General features: G+C 36.7%; 2 protein-coding genes across 10 annotated transcripts; both read right to left on the reverse strand.

Annotated features, from left to right (window-relative positions):
• Positions 1 to 616: 616 nt before the first annotated feature.
• On the reverse strand, positions 617 to 4,424 carry LOC140957078 (uncharacterized). Of its 4 annotated transcripts, none has more exons than XR_012171579.1 (3): positions 3,994 to 4,424; positions 1,811 to 3,179; positions 617 to 1,544 (listed from the first exon to the last, which is right to left on the reverse strand). XR_012171579.1 is itself a non-coding variant. In XM_073414169.1 (3 exons), exon 2 carries the CDS (start codon positions 3,175 to 3,177, stop codon positions 2,053 to 2,055), a length of 1,125 nt encoding a protein of 374 aa, XP_073270270.1. In that variant the 5' UTR covers positions 3,178 to 3,179; positions 3,994 to 4,424; the 3' UTR covers positions 617 to 943; positions 2,028 to 2,052. The 4 variants fall into 4 exon arrangements, 3 of the variants coding, with proteins under 3 accessions (XP_073270270.1, XP_073270271.1, XP_073270269.1); XM_073414169.1 differs by having other exon boundaries at positions 617 to 943; positions 2,028 to 3,179; XM_073414170.1 differs by having other exon boundaries at positions 2,028 to 3,179.
• Positions 4,425 to 5,002: 578 nt separating this feature from the next.
• On the reverse strand, positions 5,003 to 17,059 carry LOC140957077 (cleavage and polyadenylation specificity factor subunit 3-I). 6 transcript variants are annotated; one of them, XM_073414166.1, is made up of 7 exons: positions 16,858 to 17,038; positions 15,499 to 15,575; positions 9,191 to 9,397; positions 8,983 to 9,080; positions 7,984 to 8,029; positions 7,748 to 7,897; positions 5,003 to 6,876 (listed from the first exon to the last, which is right to left on the reverse strand). In XM_073414166.1, exons 3-7 carry the CDS (start codon positions 9,332 to 9,334, stop codon positions 5,236 to 5,238), a joined length of 2,079 nt encoding a protein of 692 aa, XP_073270267.1. In that variant the 5' UTR covers positions 9,335 to 9,397; positions 15,499 to 15,575; positions 16,858 to 17,038; the 3' UTR covers positions 5,003 to 5,235. The 6 variants fall into 6 exon arrangements, with proteins under 6 accessions (XP_073270267.1, XP_073270266.1, XP_073270268.1 ...); XM_073414165.1 differs by lacking the exons at positions 15,499 to 15,575; positions 16,858 to 17,038 and adding exons at positions 10,322 to 10,373; positions 10,476 to 10,572; XM_073414167.1 differs by lacking the exons at positions 15,499 to 15,575; positions 16,858 to 17,038 and adding exons at positions 10,322 to 10,373; positions 10,476 to 10,569 and having other exon boundaries at positions 9,191 to 9,343.
• Positions 17,060 to 17,158: the final 99 nt, after the last annotated feature.

Here is a 17,158-nt window from a genome sequence, read left to right on the forward strand (position 1 = left end):
ATATTAAATAATTTACTAAAAGTAACATCAATCAATTAAATGGTATCATCCTCAATTTTTAGTATAAAAAATTAAAAAGAGATTACATATCTGAATCATATTTTATGTTATCTATATTCAATTTGGATATATTTCGTCACATCTACTAAATTAATGTCATTTTAACAGTGAAATGACCATGTATATTGAAAAGTCACTCGTTACACCCACAACCCATTTGCCTTTAATCTATTTACCCGTGCATCTTGCACTGACCATACTACTCGCCTACTCCATCTATTAATATTTTAAAATGAAAGAAATACAACAAAAATTGGGTCTTAGAAACAAATAATTAATCACCACTCGCAAAACCAAACACAGGGGACGAATAAGCGTACCAACCACAAGTTTTTGACTCAATTAGTCAATTTGAATGAATTCAAACAAATCAAGCTTCCACAAACATAATATAAATGATAAAAAAAAGTTAAGATTGTATGCAGAGAAATAGAAAGTAAATGATATTATAAATTAAAAACACATTTCTTCCAAAACGAATTGTAGCTTCTATTAGTACATAACCAACCCTTAAAATCTTGAGTCTGAAACAAATAAGGTATATCCCTAAAATTCCGATCTTTCTTTCATAGTACTCAATGATCTCCTTTACTTTCTTAGACTCAATTCAGCGTTTGCAGAGATGCAGACAGCGTCATCACATTTTACGCGCAGGGGAACAGATAAACTGAAAGCTTCAAGACATGTTCAGATAAACTGAAAGCTTCAAGACATGTTTTAAGTTCATGGGATTTGGTCTTCTGTGCAAATGAAGCAGATTTACATGAATAAGCTTTCAGTCAGATCGTCACTGTTGCCATCAAGGAAAATGGGCTGCCTGGTTGTGGAACAGGCTCGAGTTTCATCCAAAGACCACAAGTGATCGGCAGGAGATGCTAGCCACCTAGAAGTATCAGTTCATGAGATCAGTACCATATTATGATAAAAGAATCGAGAAGAGCCATATTACTATGTACATCTGATCTAGAGCCAATCTTTGTATAATTTTTTCCAAGGTTGATGACTGAGATTTCAACCATTCTTGCAACCTCCTGCAATGGCTATTTGCAGGACCAACAATCCTAAGAGTTCCTTTATGACAATAGATACTCCAAGTAAAGGAGCTCAAGTCAAACTTTATTAGAGCCACTGTGCCAGGTTTTCAAATAGCTGAAAGAAGCATGATAACACTGGAAGCTATAAATCTTCACAAATGCTGGAATGACCATATGAAGGATCATGAGATGTGGTAAAAGACCAAGAAGCTCAGCTGTTAGAAAGTGATCCTTTTGGTAGGAACTTGTATAGCAACAACACCATTTACTGCTGGTCATTCTGGATTCTAAACGACCTGAGTATCTAACTATACGATGTAGAAAATGGTTTCAGAAATTCTAGATCAATTTTATCAAAAGATGAAACCACGTGATTGGAAGAATCCACCATAGTTTCAGCACAATGATACTAGAAGTTCGAGTTATACTCTTTTATCTGAGAATAAGGACCTGCATGAGCAAACGTAACTTGTTGTGTTAGGGAAGCGATATACCTCGGTGTTTCAGGAAAAAATGGTCAGCCCGTTATCTTGGTAATTTTAGAGTTAAAACCATACATTATTTCGAATTACATGGAATAAATAGTTTTGCATGATTGATAATTATAATTTATATGAAAAGGAAAATAATAATCAGGAAAAATAAAAAAAAACAAATGAAGTTGAGAGTAGTGAAATACAATTCAAAATCCCATGAATGACTTGATTCAGTGTTACCTTTCTCAATTTGTAAATTTCATAAAAACTGTTGTACTGGTCTTATTTGAACGACTTGATTCAGTGCCTTTCTCAAATTGTAATTTCCTTAAATAACTCTTGTACTGGTCATTTGCAGCCCGGAAAATCATTCTAAGTTCTATCAGGAAACCATCATAATATTTGTACTTGATGAAGATTAAAAAAAAAAAACGTTAATAAACAGAAGAATTTCTACCATATGTCTGCATAAAAGGAACCCGTCATTGAGGAACTGAAAATATTAAGCATCCATTGTCCCAGCATACCCTGATCTCTCTCCCTACTTGGAGCCTCTTTTCTCTGATGATTTTACCCCATTTACCGATCAGGCTATAGTAACTTCCACGCCATTTCAACTTCATCACATAAGACTCACCTGTATCATCATCTCGAGCATTGATACCAACTTGATGCTCGTTCCTCAACTGTTCCCGAGCTTGGTGTGTCCAGTAGAAGAGAATATGGTCTTCCACTGCTTTTCCTGGCAATGTAAGGAATGGGTGATTAGTGTCCACATCAGACAACGTTAGTCCCTTTTTAATAGGCCAATTATCATGTCCAGATGATGTTGGGGCATAACGCTCCTCCGGAACTGAGAAGTATAGGCAATTATTTGTCCATCGTATTCTGATTTCTTGACCAACACCAAGTCCTTTATGTCTTACAATATTCCCCCATTTCCCAATGAGATTGTAGTAAATCCCTCGCCATTTCAACTTCATCCCGTGAATATCACCTGTATCATAATCTCGAGCATTTATGGACACTTGCTCTTCTTTTCGCAGTCTTTCCCTTTCTTGTGGAAGCCAATGCACAAGAATATGATCTTCCACAGATCTACGAGGCAATGGGAGAAAAGGATGATTAGGATCAACATCCGAAGATGTCAGAACCTTTTTGATAGGCCAGTAGTCCTGCGACAAGGGTGCTGCAACCATTCGGGTTGGTGGCACTACTACAGCTGTTACCTGCTGTTGCGGAACTGAGAAGTGTAAGCAACCATTAAACCACCGTAGTTTAATTTCCTGCCCAACATCAAGTCCCTTTCCACGGACTACTTTTCCCCACTTTCCAATGAGATTATAGTAGCTTCCACGCCATTTCAATTTCATCACATACATTTCACCAGCATCATCATCCTGAGCATCAAAACTTACTTGGCTTTCTGCTCTCAAAAGTTCCTGCTGTTGAGGTGTCATGCATGCCACAATATGAGTTTCTACTTGTTGCCGGGACAAAGTGAGGAAAGGATGAGTGATGTCAACGTCAGAGAGTGTGAGTAATTTCCTGATGGGCCAATTATCCTGCACTTGAACTACAGCACTGCAGTTTGCTGCCCTCTTCATTTCTAAATTTAAAAGAAGATGAATAACCATGAGATTTTGGGTGTCTTAGTTACAACTTACATTAATCCTTGTGATCAACCATTGTAGCCACAGATCATGCATGGGACAACTTCCAGATGCTATGGCGTTGATAACAAAATATTCTCAATTTGAAAACACGCATAAATTTTTAAAGCAGTATGAGAAAACTGGCTTGAACAAATGTCATCGACTCCTAGGTGGCAAAAACACAGCTTTTGAAGCCAAACAGAACTTTCATGTCCTAAACAAACGAAGTGTAGATGCTTCCGTCGTAATTCTCATTAATTTCTCAGATCCAAGAATCCAATGGACACACATCAAATTAAAGCAAGGTTAGAATCTCTTGGATCTACTTTGAAAAAACATATAACCGAAGTTTAAATACAAGACCTCATGAAAAATCATCAGGTACCACGACATTTCAATTTAATCCACTTTCACTGTTCATTGCCTGGATAACAGGTACGACATCCTCATCCTTTGAACATTCAAATAAGTACAACTAAAAAAAAAAAGAATCTATTTAACTAAATCCCCCAGATAATTTTAATTAATCCAACAATTCAATAATCACGATTCATAAAAACATATGTAGACAGATAAACACATTTCCCATAGCCTAATCACAACCCTAAAAAGCGAAACACCAAAATTAAACGACGGCGGCACTAATTGAGAAAAATTACAACGCATATATAGATGTTTCCGAAGGTGTGTTGGCTAGCTCACATCCAAAAATTAAATTTCCACGCTTGAGCTAAGCAGATTATACCAAAAATGGAAGAGATCACTTACTTTGATACGAAGAGAGGTGAAATCGTGATTGAGCGCGGCCAGAATTTGACGCCTAGAAGAACGATAAGATTAAGATTGTTGTGAGCTAATCAATTAGTGAAATGATGAATTAATAAAGGTGTAGGTAGGAAGCGGATGGAAGAAAAACATCAACACAATTTCTGTGAGTCCAGGCGGCGGCAGAACTGGTGGCGGCGGGATTAGGTGAAGCGGGGTAGACGCGTGAGTGAACTTGAGAGTGTTGCAGAGAGAGAGAGAGAGAGAGAGAGAGAGAGAGAGTGAATTGATCGGGTCCGTGAGTTTGATTAAAAATAAATAGCGATTGGTTGATTGCTCCTGCCTCTTTCTTCATTTTCTGAGGGCATTGCACTTGCAGCAGGAAGATTGAGGATGGATGCCATTATTGTTTGGATGGAAAAATGAATGGTTTTGCCTGTTTGTTAGCTTTTTCAGTCGCATCAAAAAAAATATTTGATTTGTATTCGAAATTATCGAATTCGAATAAAATATATATGTTTTCCGACTAATTCTAATAGAATTCGAGCTTAAATTATATTGTTCGAGAGTTCTTGAATCTTTGGTGAACTTTATTACAAAATATAAATATATTTAGAGTATTCATTTTCGAATAGCTCGTAAACATATTCGAATTTTTTCGGAACCAAAACTTCAATATTTTAGTGATATTCGACTCGATTCTGTTCGTATTCCCTTGTGACTCCTATCATAGGATATTGTTTGTTTGATTTCTCAATGATATTGTTAGTTGTATCGAAATTGTTATCATTTACGTAGATTATTTGTGACATATCCTATCCATAAAACAACATGTTTAATGATATAGTTTCTTAATCCCATTGAGATTGTCATACGAATATTTTAATAAATATTGACTAAATTGTGATAAAAAGAAGTAAAATTTGATTGTGGACATTCACACTCAAGCGTATTTTCTGTAATATTTGAGTGCCAAAATCAATTATAATATATAAAATAAATATACTCGAAATTTATACGACAAATAATTCCGAATGATATAATTCCTAATCAAACAATTTCCCACAAATCAGCGTATTCATTTAGGCTTTTTCAGAAAATAACTGCTAAAACAAGTATTTTATTCCGGACATTTTAATCTCCAACGTACCATGCAAGGCAAGGCGCAAGCTTCGATCGTACTAACGTTACAACTAAGAACGACAGGTAAGAATATTCATCGAGAAGCTCCGAAAGAGTGAGGTACTAGGATCCTTGAAGAGGGATTGGTTTCACCGCGGTCGTGATTCGTCTAAATGCAGTCTTAACCCGTTCTTTAAGGCCTTCGTTCTCACTCTCGACTTCACCGTTTTGTTTGTTGAGACGTGCCAAATTCCCATCGACATCAATCACCAGTCTCCCGTCGCTCTCATATTTCACATTTCCGAATAAAGATACAAGGAGTGCATGAATGATTTTGTCCGCTTTCTTGGTTCTTTCATCTTCGCTTGGTTCTTGTTCGGACTCGACCACCACCTTAGGCAATTCCCGACTAGCATTTAGAACCAGAGCAACAATGGAGTCTGAGACCATATCACTGACGGGATCTGCTGTCCAGTGCAGTGAAACGTGATTATCTGATTCTTGCTTGACTGTTACTCTGTCGTGCACTCGAAAAGTTGGAACCCCAGATTCTTCATCTGACGAGGATTCTACACTTTCATAAATCTTTTTGAGCCTGTATTTTATAACACCAAAGGCACCGGAATAAGGGATTGTGATCCTCTGAAGTATGTTACCGGTAGATAGTTGGGAGAAGATGTGGAGATCTTCGGGTGCCATGATCTGATAAGTGAAGCCCTTTTTGACAAGCAAACCGGAAACGATTCCACCAACGGCAGGTGTTTCTTCGGCTAACTTTCCTATAGTTTTTGCCATTTTCTGGGAGTTGAAGTGCATTTCCACAGACTGACAGTTCTTTGGGGTTATGATTTTTGTGTTTCCGTCGGCAAACACGGAGAGGAGCTTCTGTTTGAGACGTCCCATCTCATTTGCCTCACCGTGAACCAGGATGATGTTAGGAGGCATAAGCTCTTTCAGAAATGTGCTCGTTTGGTTATAATCTGCATGAGCCGAGAAGGAAATATAGTGGACTTGCATGTTCAGAGCGGCCGTCAAACCGCTTGCTAGGGTAACTTCTTTAGGTTCGTTAATAATGGTTTTTGCCAACGTCCCTTCGACAACATACCCAGGTATAACACAAGCATTTCTCTTGTCTGAGCACCATCTGTCAAACAGCTGTCTCGACAACCCACTTTGAAGCCCACCAGGGGTAGCCATCACCACGGCTGGGCCAACATCGCGAAATTCATCAAGACTTTTTAATGGAGAAATGTGTTTGAAATCAAATGGATTTGAACTGGCGAACTGGTTGCGGATTCTCTCATTCATCGCATTAATGTAGGTTTGATAAACGGCCATGCATCTTTTTGCAAGAGGAGAAGCATAATATATAGGGACATTGTGGAGTTCAGGATGGCTTGACCAGTACTCGTCAAGGATCAGTAGTAGTTCTTGTGCACGGCCAAGGGCAAAAGCAGGGATCAGAACTCGGCCACCTTGAGAAACTGTAGAGTGAATGACATCAGTAAAAAGCTTTTCTCGTATATGACGAGGTTGGTGATTTTGAACACCATAAGTCGATTCAATAATGCAAACATCAGGTGAGAATTGTGGGAGCTCAGCAGCACGAAGGTGTCGGTCTTCTTCTCGGGAATAGTCACCAGTGTAGAGTACTCGAACACCAGCAATGTCAACCATAAACATGGCAGCACCAAGCACATGACCAGCAGTATAACACCAAAAGCGGACACCATTAACCTCCAGAGTTTGATGAAAGTCTATAACCTGGAGAGCAAGTAAATATCAGGCAGGTGACACTTACATTTTGACTTTCTTGAATCTTGACCCTGAGAGACATGGTAACAAAACAGCCTATTTGCTTATTCAACAACTCGCTGATCAATTTAGGCAGTAGGCAGTAATATCTGGTTAGTACACACTTTTCAAAAAACAACAGTTTTTTACCGATTCATTTACAGTAAGAAAAAGCACAACATATGAAATCGATGATAGACTATTTTATATCACACAGTGCACCACCAGAGCAGAATAAGACACATGGGTAATGCATTATCACCAGACTCTTCCCCATGTACTTAAATACTTCGAATGTCATAGGGAGCATTCAGTTTCAGAACTCACGTGGTATCCGCTAAACAAAAATACAGATTGCCACTTCAGTGTCATTTACTACACTACACAACTCCATCCCAAACACCTATGTTATTTCTCAGTGTTTGGAAAAAAGTTTACTGCACAAACAGAAAGAGCGTGACATGCATTTGCAATTTAGGTTACATATGAATAAAAATTAATGCCATATTACTCTGTGATCAGAGTGAGGCTCCTGGATCGAGTTTATTATGGTGCTTCAAACTCCAGGAATATCTCAAAGCACAGGCGATTTGCAGCACTGAACTAATTACATATCCACAAGAATGGATGCAATTTCCCATTCCAAGCACAAAAAAAAGGGAAAGAATAAAGATACATGACACATTAACAAACCATCTGCCATCACCTTGTTGATTCTCACAATTTAAGTGGGGGATAAACTCATTAAAAAAGATCAATTTACAACTTGTACATAATCATCTTCTAACCTATAGTACATGCCAAGTAAGAGAGACATCAAAATGTTAAAATATCAGCAAACCTCAATTTTATCCATTGAACGGATAATGTCTTGTTCGTCATACAGCATATCTTCAACCGAAACCTTGCTAACTTTAACATAATCGGTCAAAAGCAACTTGTAAATGGCCTTAGTTGCATGTGTCATGAAAACTCGGCCCTTGAAAGTGGTCTAACATGAAAAGGAAAGAACTATGAGCCTACAAAACAGAAACGTGTTAATTGTGCTATTTTAAGATCATGATCAAAGCAACCAACCTTCTCCAGAAAATACGGGAGAGAAGCAGCATGGTCCAAGTGAAAACTGCATGCAAAAAGCACCATAAGTAACAATATTGAGGGACCTAAATGTAGGATACTACAGACTGCAAATATTAAACTATAGTTTGAATTGTTAAAAAATAACTATAGTTTCACAAGACTTGGAAAAAAAAAGGTTTAGTAAGCATTTCAACATTTTGTCACCTTTCAGAATCTCAGATCAAATATACCAACTTTAAGCCTGATGATTCTCAGAGGCATTATCACTCTTGTTACCCACAAGTTAGCACGTGATCAATAGTATCTTGCGTAGTATTTCTGTGCACGCCTGATAATTCTTGCGTGGTATTTCCGTGCATGCCTGATATTTATCTGTTTATTTGATTCTATAAGCTCCTATGTTATTTTTCACTCGTGCATTATATCACATTCTCATTCATGTGCATTCCGACAATAGCTGAAGGGTTAAACCAAATTCTTTCAATTTTCAACACTCAAATAGGCTATCAATTTTAAGTCTCTAAATTGAACACAAGAATTAATATCAAACTCCAGGCCTAGAAAACTATTGATTCAGTTCGCTAGCAACTCTTAATTGCCTCATTAGTAGCATGGAACAACATCAACAACTTTTCTAACTTTTCACTTAAACTTTCCAATCAAATCCATCAAAGATACTAATGTGGCAGGAAGCAACAAAATTAGTAGATCAGTCCACCCTCCTCCCAAAAAAAGAACCCACTAAAAGCAAACAAATTTTTACTGACTGGTAATTAATGACTCTTTTCAGGATAATGCATCCTATCAAAGTAGTCCAGCTAAGCAACAGCGGTTTTCCTCATCGCAGTGTCTAACGGGAGGAAAGGTTTGATAAAGCAACATACAAGTAGTACAGTGATCAATGCCACTAAGACAAAACAAAAAGAAGAGGCAACAAAACTAACACATGTGCTAAATAAAGGGCAGAAATGAACAATAAGTAAAAGTAAGACATACTGAGTAACAAGAAGAACGTCAATCTTTGAAGGATCTATTTCATCAAAATAAGGCAACGCAGCCATGCCTGAGACAGCCGGATGAATGCCACAGTCGAACTAACATAAAAATGAATGGAGCTTGTCAATAATTCACAAAATCCAATCATCTTATTAGGGTTGCCATGTCTTGCTTATTAAATGTGGCAGTAAATCTAAATTCGACATACCATAATATTTTTCCCCTTGTAAGTCATGTAAACACAGGAGCGCCCCACTTCGCTGCCTGCTCCCAAAGGTGTGATAATGAGCTCATCCCCATCATTGGTCGCAGATCTCTTTGAAGAAGGAGACGGTTGCCCTGTTGAAGCCATTATTGTTGGCTCCAAAATCCAGATCGCAATACCAAACTTCCTTGATTAAGCAACTAATCCACCCTGCTCCATATGAGAAAACAAAAGGAGAGAGGTGAGATTAGGACATTGTTAAGTCGTATAAAAAAATTTAAAAATTGAACCAAAATTCATCCTTGAAAGGAGTGAAACTCCCAAACTAAGGTTGAAAGGATGGGGTATAGTAAACTCCTGATTGTTTTATCTATATGCATATGCTCCCAGTTTTCTGATTTCACGGATATCATGGGTGAGTTTCCCAAATCCGTTTTAAAAGCAACAATAAGTCAATAATTCTAACTAAAATCAGCTTTAGACAGACGATTCTCGTTATTATTGGGTTTAATGAAACTTTCTATCGCACAAACAATGCATCAACATTTTAGAACTCCTGAATAAAGCTAACAAAACTAACATAATCCAAAAGCTTTTAATACAAATGATTGCGAACTTTTACAAGAGAAATACAATGTAAAACAAAGGTAGATACAGACAGAAAAAAAAAAAAAAAAAAAAAAAANAGATCTCTTGGATCTGCTTTGAAAAAACATATAACCAAAGTTTAAATACAAGACCTCATGAAAAATCATCAGGTACCACAACATTCCAACTTAATCCACTTTCACTGTTCTTTGCCTGGATAACAGGTACGACATCCTCATCCTTTGAACATTCAAATAAGCACAACTAAAAATAAAGAATCTATTTAACTAAATCCCCCAAATAATTTTAATTAATCCAACAATTCAATAATCACGATTCATAAAAACATATGTAGACAGATAAACACATTTCCCATAGCCTAATCACAACCCTAAAAAGCGAAACACCAAAATTAATCGACGGCGGCGCTAATTGAGCAAAATTAAAACGCATATATAGATGTCTCCGAAGGTGTGTTAGCTAGCTCACATCCAAAAATTAAATTTAGCTAAGCAGATTATACCAAAAATGGAAGAGATCACTTACTTTAACACGAAGAGAGGTGAAATCGCGATTGAGCGATGCCAGAATTTGATGCCTAGAAGAACGATAAGATTAAGATTGTTGTGAGCTTATCAACTAGTGAAATGATGAATTAATAAGGGTGTAGGTAGGAAGCGCATGGAAGAAAAACATCAACACAATTTCTGTGAGTACAGGCAGCGGCAGAACTGGTGGCGGCGGGGGTAGGTGAAGCGGGGTAGGCGCATGAGTGAACTCGAGAGTGTTGGGGGGAGAGAGAGAGAGAGAGATGCTGCATTGCACTTGCAGCAGGAAGATTGAAAATGGATGCCTTTATTAGGGGGAAAACAGGAAAAAGGGAACGTTGTAATTGCTTATTCAATAAAAAGGAGCGGAGAATAATTTACTTTTATACTTTTTATTTAAATTTATTTAAAATTTTATTTTCTTGATTAGTGTATTTTAATTTTATATATAATAAAATTTAAAATTTTATTAAATTAAAAAGTTAAAATTCTCACGACTCATTTCTCATCATGGCTTGCAGAAACGGTATCGGAACGGTTGTTCTGGAACGGGAACGAGGCCCATCTTGACGAAGTTGTGTGAACATTGATTTTTTGGGTGGTCGTTATGTAGAAAACGCCGTGTTATTCGTGGAACGACGCGGATCGATGAAACGACACGAAACAAAACGTTAAAATCTTAAAAAATTGGGTCGAGGTGGGTCAAGCTCGACCCAAGAGCTCTTCACAAAATCGAGCTCTTCACAACTTACACTTGGGTCGAGCTCGACCCAGATCTGAAGAGTGGGTCGGGCTCGATCCAAACTCTTCTGGGTCGAGTTGAAGAGTTCGACCCACTCTTCTCGGTCGAGTTGGTCGATCTAGATACTATATATCTTTTTGCGAGATATCTTTTCAAACGTTGCATTGCTGTAAAGTTTAATTGATTTCAATTTGGGTTAACATATGTACCTCCAATTAAAATTTTTTCAAAAGTTTAATTGATTATAACCCAAAATTTTCTTAATAGTATATTTCAATTTTGAGAGAGTTATGAAAATTTCGATATATAACAAAATTTCGATATATAACAGTTTGGGGTTTTGGGTCGAGCTCGACCCAAGTTGGACATTGTCAGGGAAAATGTGAAAATCGGGAGCGTTCGAAGTGTTTATTCAATAAAAAAGACATTTATTTAAAATCTAATTTTGTCGATTAATATATTTAAATTTTAATTTTATTTATAATTAAACTTAAAATTAAATTAAATTTAAAATACCTACTTCTTACATCTCACTAATCTCTTTTCAATCTTTCTTGTTCCTTTTTATCATTTTCTCATTACCATTTTTGTCAAATTTATTTGGTTTCTCACTGTACACATTATAACAATGAATCTATAGATATTGGTTCGGAAGAAATTCAACGAGACAATCAACTTATTATTTTGATTTTTACCACTAATTTTTTGATTGGGTCGAGCTTTACTCATTGTTCTTCGAGTGTAGATCTATTTGTTGATTTCTTGTTCGACCTGTTGCCCATCCTAAATAGATCGATTTCGACACAGCACACGGACAACGAATTTTGGGTCGAAGCTTCACACTGGGTCGAGCTTGTAAAGAAACTCGACCCACTTGGGTCGAGTTGTTAACATTTGAGTCGAGCTCGACCCAAGTGACGGGTCGAGGCTTGATGTTTGGGTAGAGGCATGTTTGGGTGGAGTTCGGGTAGAATGAATTATTGTATTGTGTTTGTGGTGGAGTGGGTCGAGTAAGTGGAATTTGGGTTGAGTGTGTGGAGTTTGGGTGGAGTTGTAAATTTTGGGTAAAGTTTGGGTTGAGTAGGTGCATTTTGGGTGGAGCTCGACCCACTCCACCCAAAATGCACCAACTCAACCCAAATTCCACCCACTCAACCCAAACTCTACCCAAAATGCACCAACTCAATTTAACCCAAATTCCATCCACTCAACCCAAACTCTTCCCAAACTCCACTTACTCGACCCACTCCACTACAAACACAATACAATAACTCATTCTTCCCAAACTACACCCACTCTACCCACACTCCACCCAAACTCCACCACAAACACATTACAATAACTCACTCCACCCAAACTCAATCTACTCGATCCACTCCACCACAAACACATTAAAATCTCTGTCAAGAAAAAAACAAAACTTAACACATTAATAAAATTGGTTTTCTTTAAATTCAAACAAATTACATAGCATTCAACCGGATCTTCTACCAAATTCTCCAATAGAAGGAAATTTGTTTTATTTTTTCTTTCACGTCTTCTCTTGATCACATGAAGTAATACTAACATATGCAACATGCTCGACCCACTCAACCTACGGCTCAATCATTTGAAATATGCAAAGGTGTGGAGAGCTTGGGTCGAGCTCGACCCAGGTGTGAAGAGCTCGACCCACACACCTGGGTCGAGCGTCGAGGGTTTGATGTTTGGGTTGACTCCACCCAATTTTTTACTACAACACTACTTAATTTTAAAATTTGACAATTAATAATAATTTTGTTTTTTTTACATATTTACTTCCCCACGAAATAAACATGGAGGCTCAACCCATTGAGATATATTAAGCATTCAACTCATATGGCTCGACCCATTGAGATATATTAAACATTCAGTCGAGTGAACATGTTGGAGTGAAATTTGTTATGAATTTTTTAGGTTCCACTATTGTTATGAAATTTGTTATGAATTTTAGATACATTAAACATTCATTCGAGTGGATATTCAACTCACATGGCTCGACTAAATTATACATTCTTAGCATTAGGTTTCATTATTGTTATGAATTTTTTAACAGCGCACTTAAATTATAATAAATAAATCATATTAAAATGTTTACATAACTATAAATTTTTTATATATACTTAAGATACATTCTAATTATATTAAAAGTCATCATCATAAATATCAATTATATATTAAAATTTTATCAAAACTCAAAATCCACCAACTCGACCCACTCGACCTAAAATCTACTCAAACCATAAACCCTAAACAAAACCCCAAACTCGACACACTCACCACCCACTCGGCTTAAAATTTAAAATCCACCACACACACATTACAATCTCTATCCACTCAACCCACTCACCACCTACTCGACCCAAAATCGACCCACTCGACCCAAACTTAAAAATTCACCACAAATCAATCTTTGTCAAGAAAAACACAAACACATTAATAAAATCGATTGTCTTTAAATTCAAACAAATTACATATCATTCAACTCTTTCTTCTACCAAATTCTCCAATAGAAGGAAATATGTTTTGTTTTTTTTTCTTCCACGTCTTCTCTTGATCACAGGTGGCAATACTAACATATCTCAGCACACACGACCCAAACACTTAGAACACTCCACTCACATGCTCGACCCACACCACACTCAACCCACACTACCTGCTCGACACACACACTTAGCACACTCAACCGACATCTTAGCACACACGACCCACACGTTGAGCACACTCCACCCACCTGCTCGATCCACACACTTAGCACACTCAACCCACACTACCTTGCTCGATCGTAAACACTCACACTAACTCCACCCACAAAAATTCTAACCAAGAACGACCAGACCTAAACTGAAACAAATCTAGTTGCTACAACATTACGATAATAGTAATAGCATTACGAGTATATACATACTTCTCTTACGAATCTTCAAATTTTCAAATGATATTTGATTATATTTTGTTTTATTTGCTATGAGGAACACAAAAATAGCTAGAATGAAACGCTGAAACCTGGAGACGAGACCATTTAAAAAATATTTTTTTAAAAAGTGAAATCTAGCTAACTAATCAATGAGCTAATTAATGATCTCACCTAACTAACAGAGTCAACTTTTTTTCAATTTAAAAAAGTCAAAATCTCTTTTATTTAATTAAATTTTTAATGGATCATATATTTTTTATTGAGCCGACATTGTTAAGTCGTATAAAAAAATTTAAAAATTGAACCAAAATTCATCCTTGAAAGGAGTGAAACTCCCAAACTAAGGATGAAAGGATGGGGTATAGTAAACTCCTGATTGTTTTATCTATATCCATATGCTCCTAGTTTTCTGATTTCACAGATATCATGGGTGAGTTTCCAAAATCCGTTTTAAAAGCAACAATAAGTCAATAATTCTGACTAAAATCAGCTTTAGACGGACGATTCTCGTTATTATTGGGTTTAATGAAACTTTCTATCGCACAAACAACGCATCCACATTTTAGAACTTCTGAATAAAGCTAAAAAACCAGCATCATCCAAAAGCTTTTAATACAAATGATTGCGAACTTTTACAAGAGAAATACAATGTAAAACAAAGAAACATTCGGTGTACGTCCATTCATCACTGTACCACTTGATATATTCAACCAATACTACATACGAGCTAAGACTACATATGATGTATGAAATCATCAAGGATTTGTGCAGGTAAGTCGAGAGAAGTTGGTCTTAGAAAAGTAGATTAGACTGGAAAATCTAATTTGGACAAAGGTTACCCGAGCCTAACTCAATTTTATGGACCGGATTGGATTGGATTGGATTGGACCTGTTTATTTCTCGTAGGGAGCTTCTCAACCTGCCTGAGATAATCTATGGGCTTTATTTTTCTTACTAGAGTATTTCTTTGAAAAAATCGATCTACCAGGCTTTATTTCACTTCTTTAATTAAAAAAGTTTTTGTAAAGATGAGATTGAAAAGGATGTTCCAAAAAAAGGATGAATACTTTAATATTTCAATCTAACAGTTAAAAAATTTATTTGGTTTTTGGAAATAAATAGAGGCAAAAACACTATTCTATGATTCTCTACCACTTGATTCATGTGATAGATAAGTGAAGGATTAGAAGATGAAAGAAAAAGATAAATAATGTAATGTGATAAATTGTAATGTGTTTGGTTAGATTTTAGTGTGAATGATAAAATTCGTAGTACCAAGAAAAAATACATGTATCTTGTAAGCCAAATTACACAACAATCTGCAGCAAAATATTGTGGCAACTTGTCAAACATATTGCAAGCATTACAGCAAAATTATTGGAACGAGTATGTTCCTGTATGAATTGATTTTGTGCAAATATTGAATGAGCTCTATTGCCATGATTGACATCTCACTAACTTAATAAATCCCTCCACAATAACTTTGCAGAAGAAATACCTATTATAATGCAATGCAGTAGAAGCAGAAGACATGGGCATCAACTTCCATAGAATTTGCGCAGCAAACACATATTCCTTGACACATAAAATTAAAAAAAATTAAGAGGTAGCTACAGACAAAATATAATAAATAATAAAAAAAAAGAGTTAGAAAACAAGGGGTTTATGCAGTGCACTTTTCGATTGCATCTGGTCGTCGAGGCGAGGGTTTTTCGGCTAAATTGTAAGGTTTCGAATGGACTGAAAATCAGGATGGCTATATGGGCATGAGCAAAAAATAAAACGAACAAGGGATGAATTTGGACTACGAAGCCAATCCACCCCTCATCCATCACCTCAAACTGGCCCCAACTAAAAAATTTATTTAGTTACCCTGACATGGCATTCATCTAGCTTTTGTTCTGATTTAATCATTTCAAATTTTCAATTGACATAAAAGCATGCCCATTGCTTTTGTTATAACCTAATTGAGCTCGATATCAGAAAAAAAATCGCTCCTAGATTGAAATTTTCAGGTCTAAGCTCGCCTAGAGCCTATGAACTCAAACTTTTGAAATGATCCTAACTCAATCAAGCCAAGGAAAATAATATAAAGATTATCTCGTATTATAACACAAAATTAAAAAAAGCCATACAAAAATCTGAAATTCAATGTAACTAGCAAGAGAAGTGGGGGTGAAAATATTTTTTCAAGAGGTCTATCAGTATAAAGGGATCATCGGGGCTTAGTTTTATAAATTAATTGATTAAGTATATAAATGAAAATATAAAATGCAGTAATTAATAGTCATAATTTAAAATCTTAGCCTTGACGATTTGAACAGACTTCATTGGCAATTGGCATTATGTCAAAATTAGTTTTATATAACACAGCATTTGAAGAGTACAAATAAATGTGTACTAAAATTCCATGGACATCTAACGCCCAATTGAAGTGATTTCCATTTGACATTAACTTGAGCAGTAACAAACATGAACACCACAAGTATCTACTAGCGCAACCCATCATAAATGCCAAGACCCCATGTAGTCTGGTGGCATCTAACCCTTCATCAGAGCATGTCTCACAAGCTTACACTTGCAGTCATGGGTGCAAGGCGTGGGAACAAATGGGACGACCAGGTACAGTCGCTACTTCAGCTAGCATTTCATGTATTTCGCCAACGAACTAAACTATCCGGGAAAACGACTAATTCATATACGGGTAGGAATGTTCAAACCGGACCGACAATTTGACTAAGGATCCATTTGAACAAAGCACAGACTTTGGAGTTCCAAATAAACTAAACAACAAAAAGAATTCATATAGGCCAGCGAAAATTCAGCTTTCGAAACATAAAAACAGTTTTGAACTCACCCCGCAAGTTGGAGATGATGTGAATGAAGGTGCAGGCCTACTGTTTTACAGAGATCTGTCCCTTTCTCTCCGAAGACAGCCTCGATTGGATACAAAGGCAGATGCCGGAGGCGGAGGCGGGAACAAGTTGATTTTAGGGTAAGGCTTGTAACTGTAAGTGGCGATGGGCTTGGGTTTTCAAATTTCTTGTCTGATTTTGTAGCCCTATATCTTTATCAACGTATATGAAAGCATGAAAAATGTAAAACGGGCTGTTTTTGTACGGTCTCCGGTCACTCAAAAAACACGTGTCATATACTGG

This window comes from Primulina huaijiensis, chromosome 14, assembly GCF_012295235.1.
Source record: "Primulina huaijiensis isolate GDHJ02 chromosome 14, ASM1229523v2, whole genome shotgun sequence".
Classification (NCBI taxonomy): domain Eukaryota; kingdom Viridiplantae; phylum Streptophyta; class Magnoliopsida; order Lamiales; family Gesneriaceae; genus Primulina; species Primulina huaijiensis.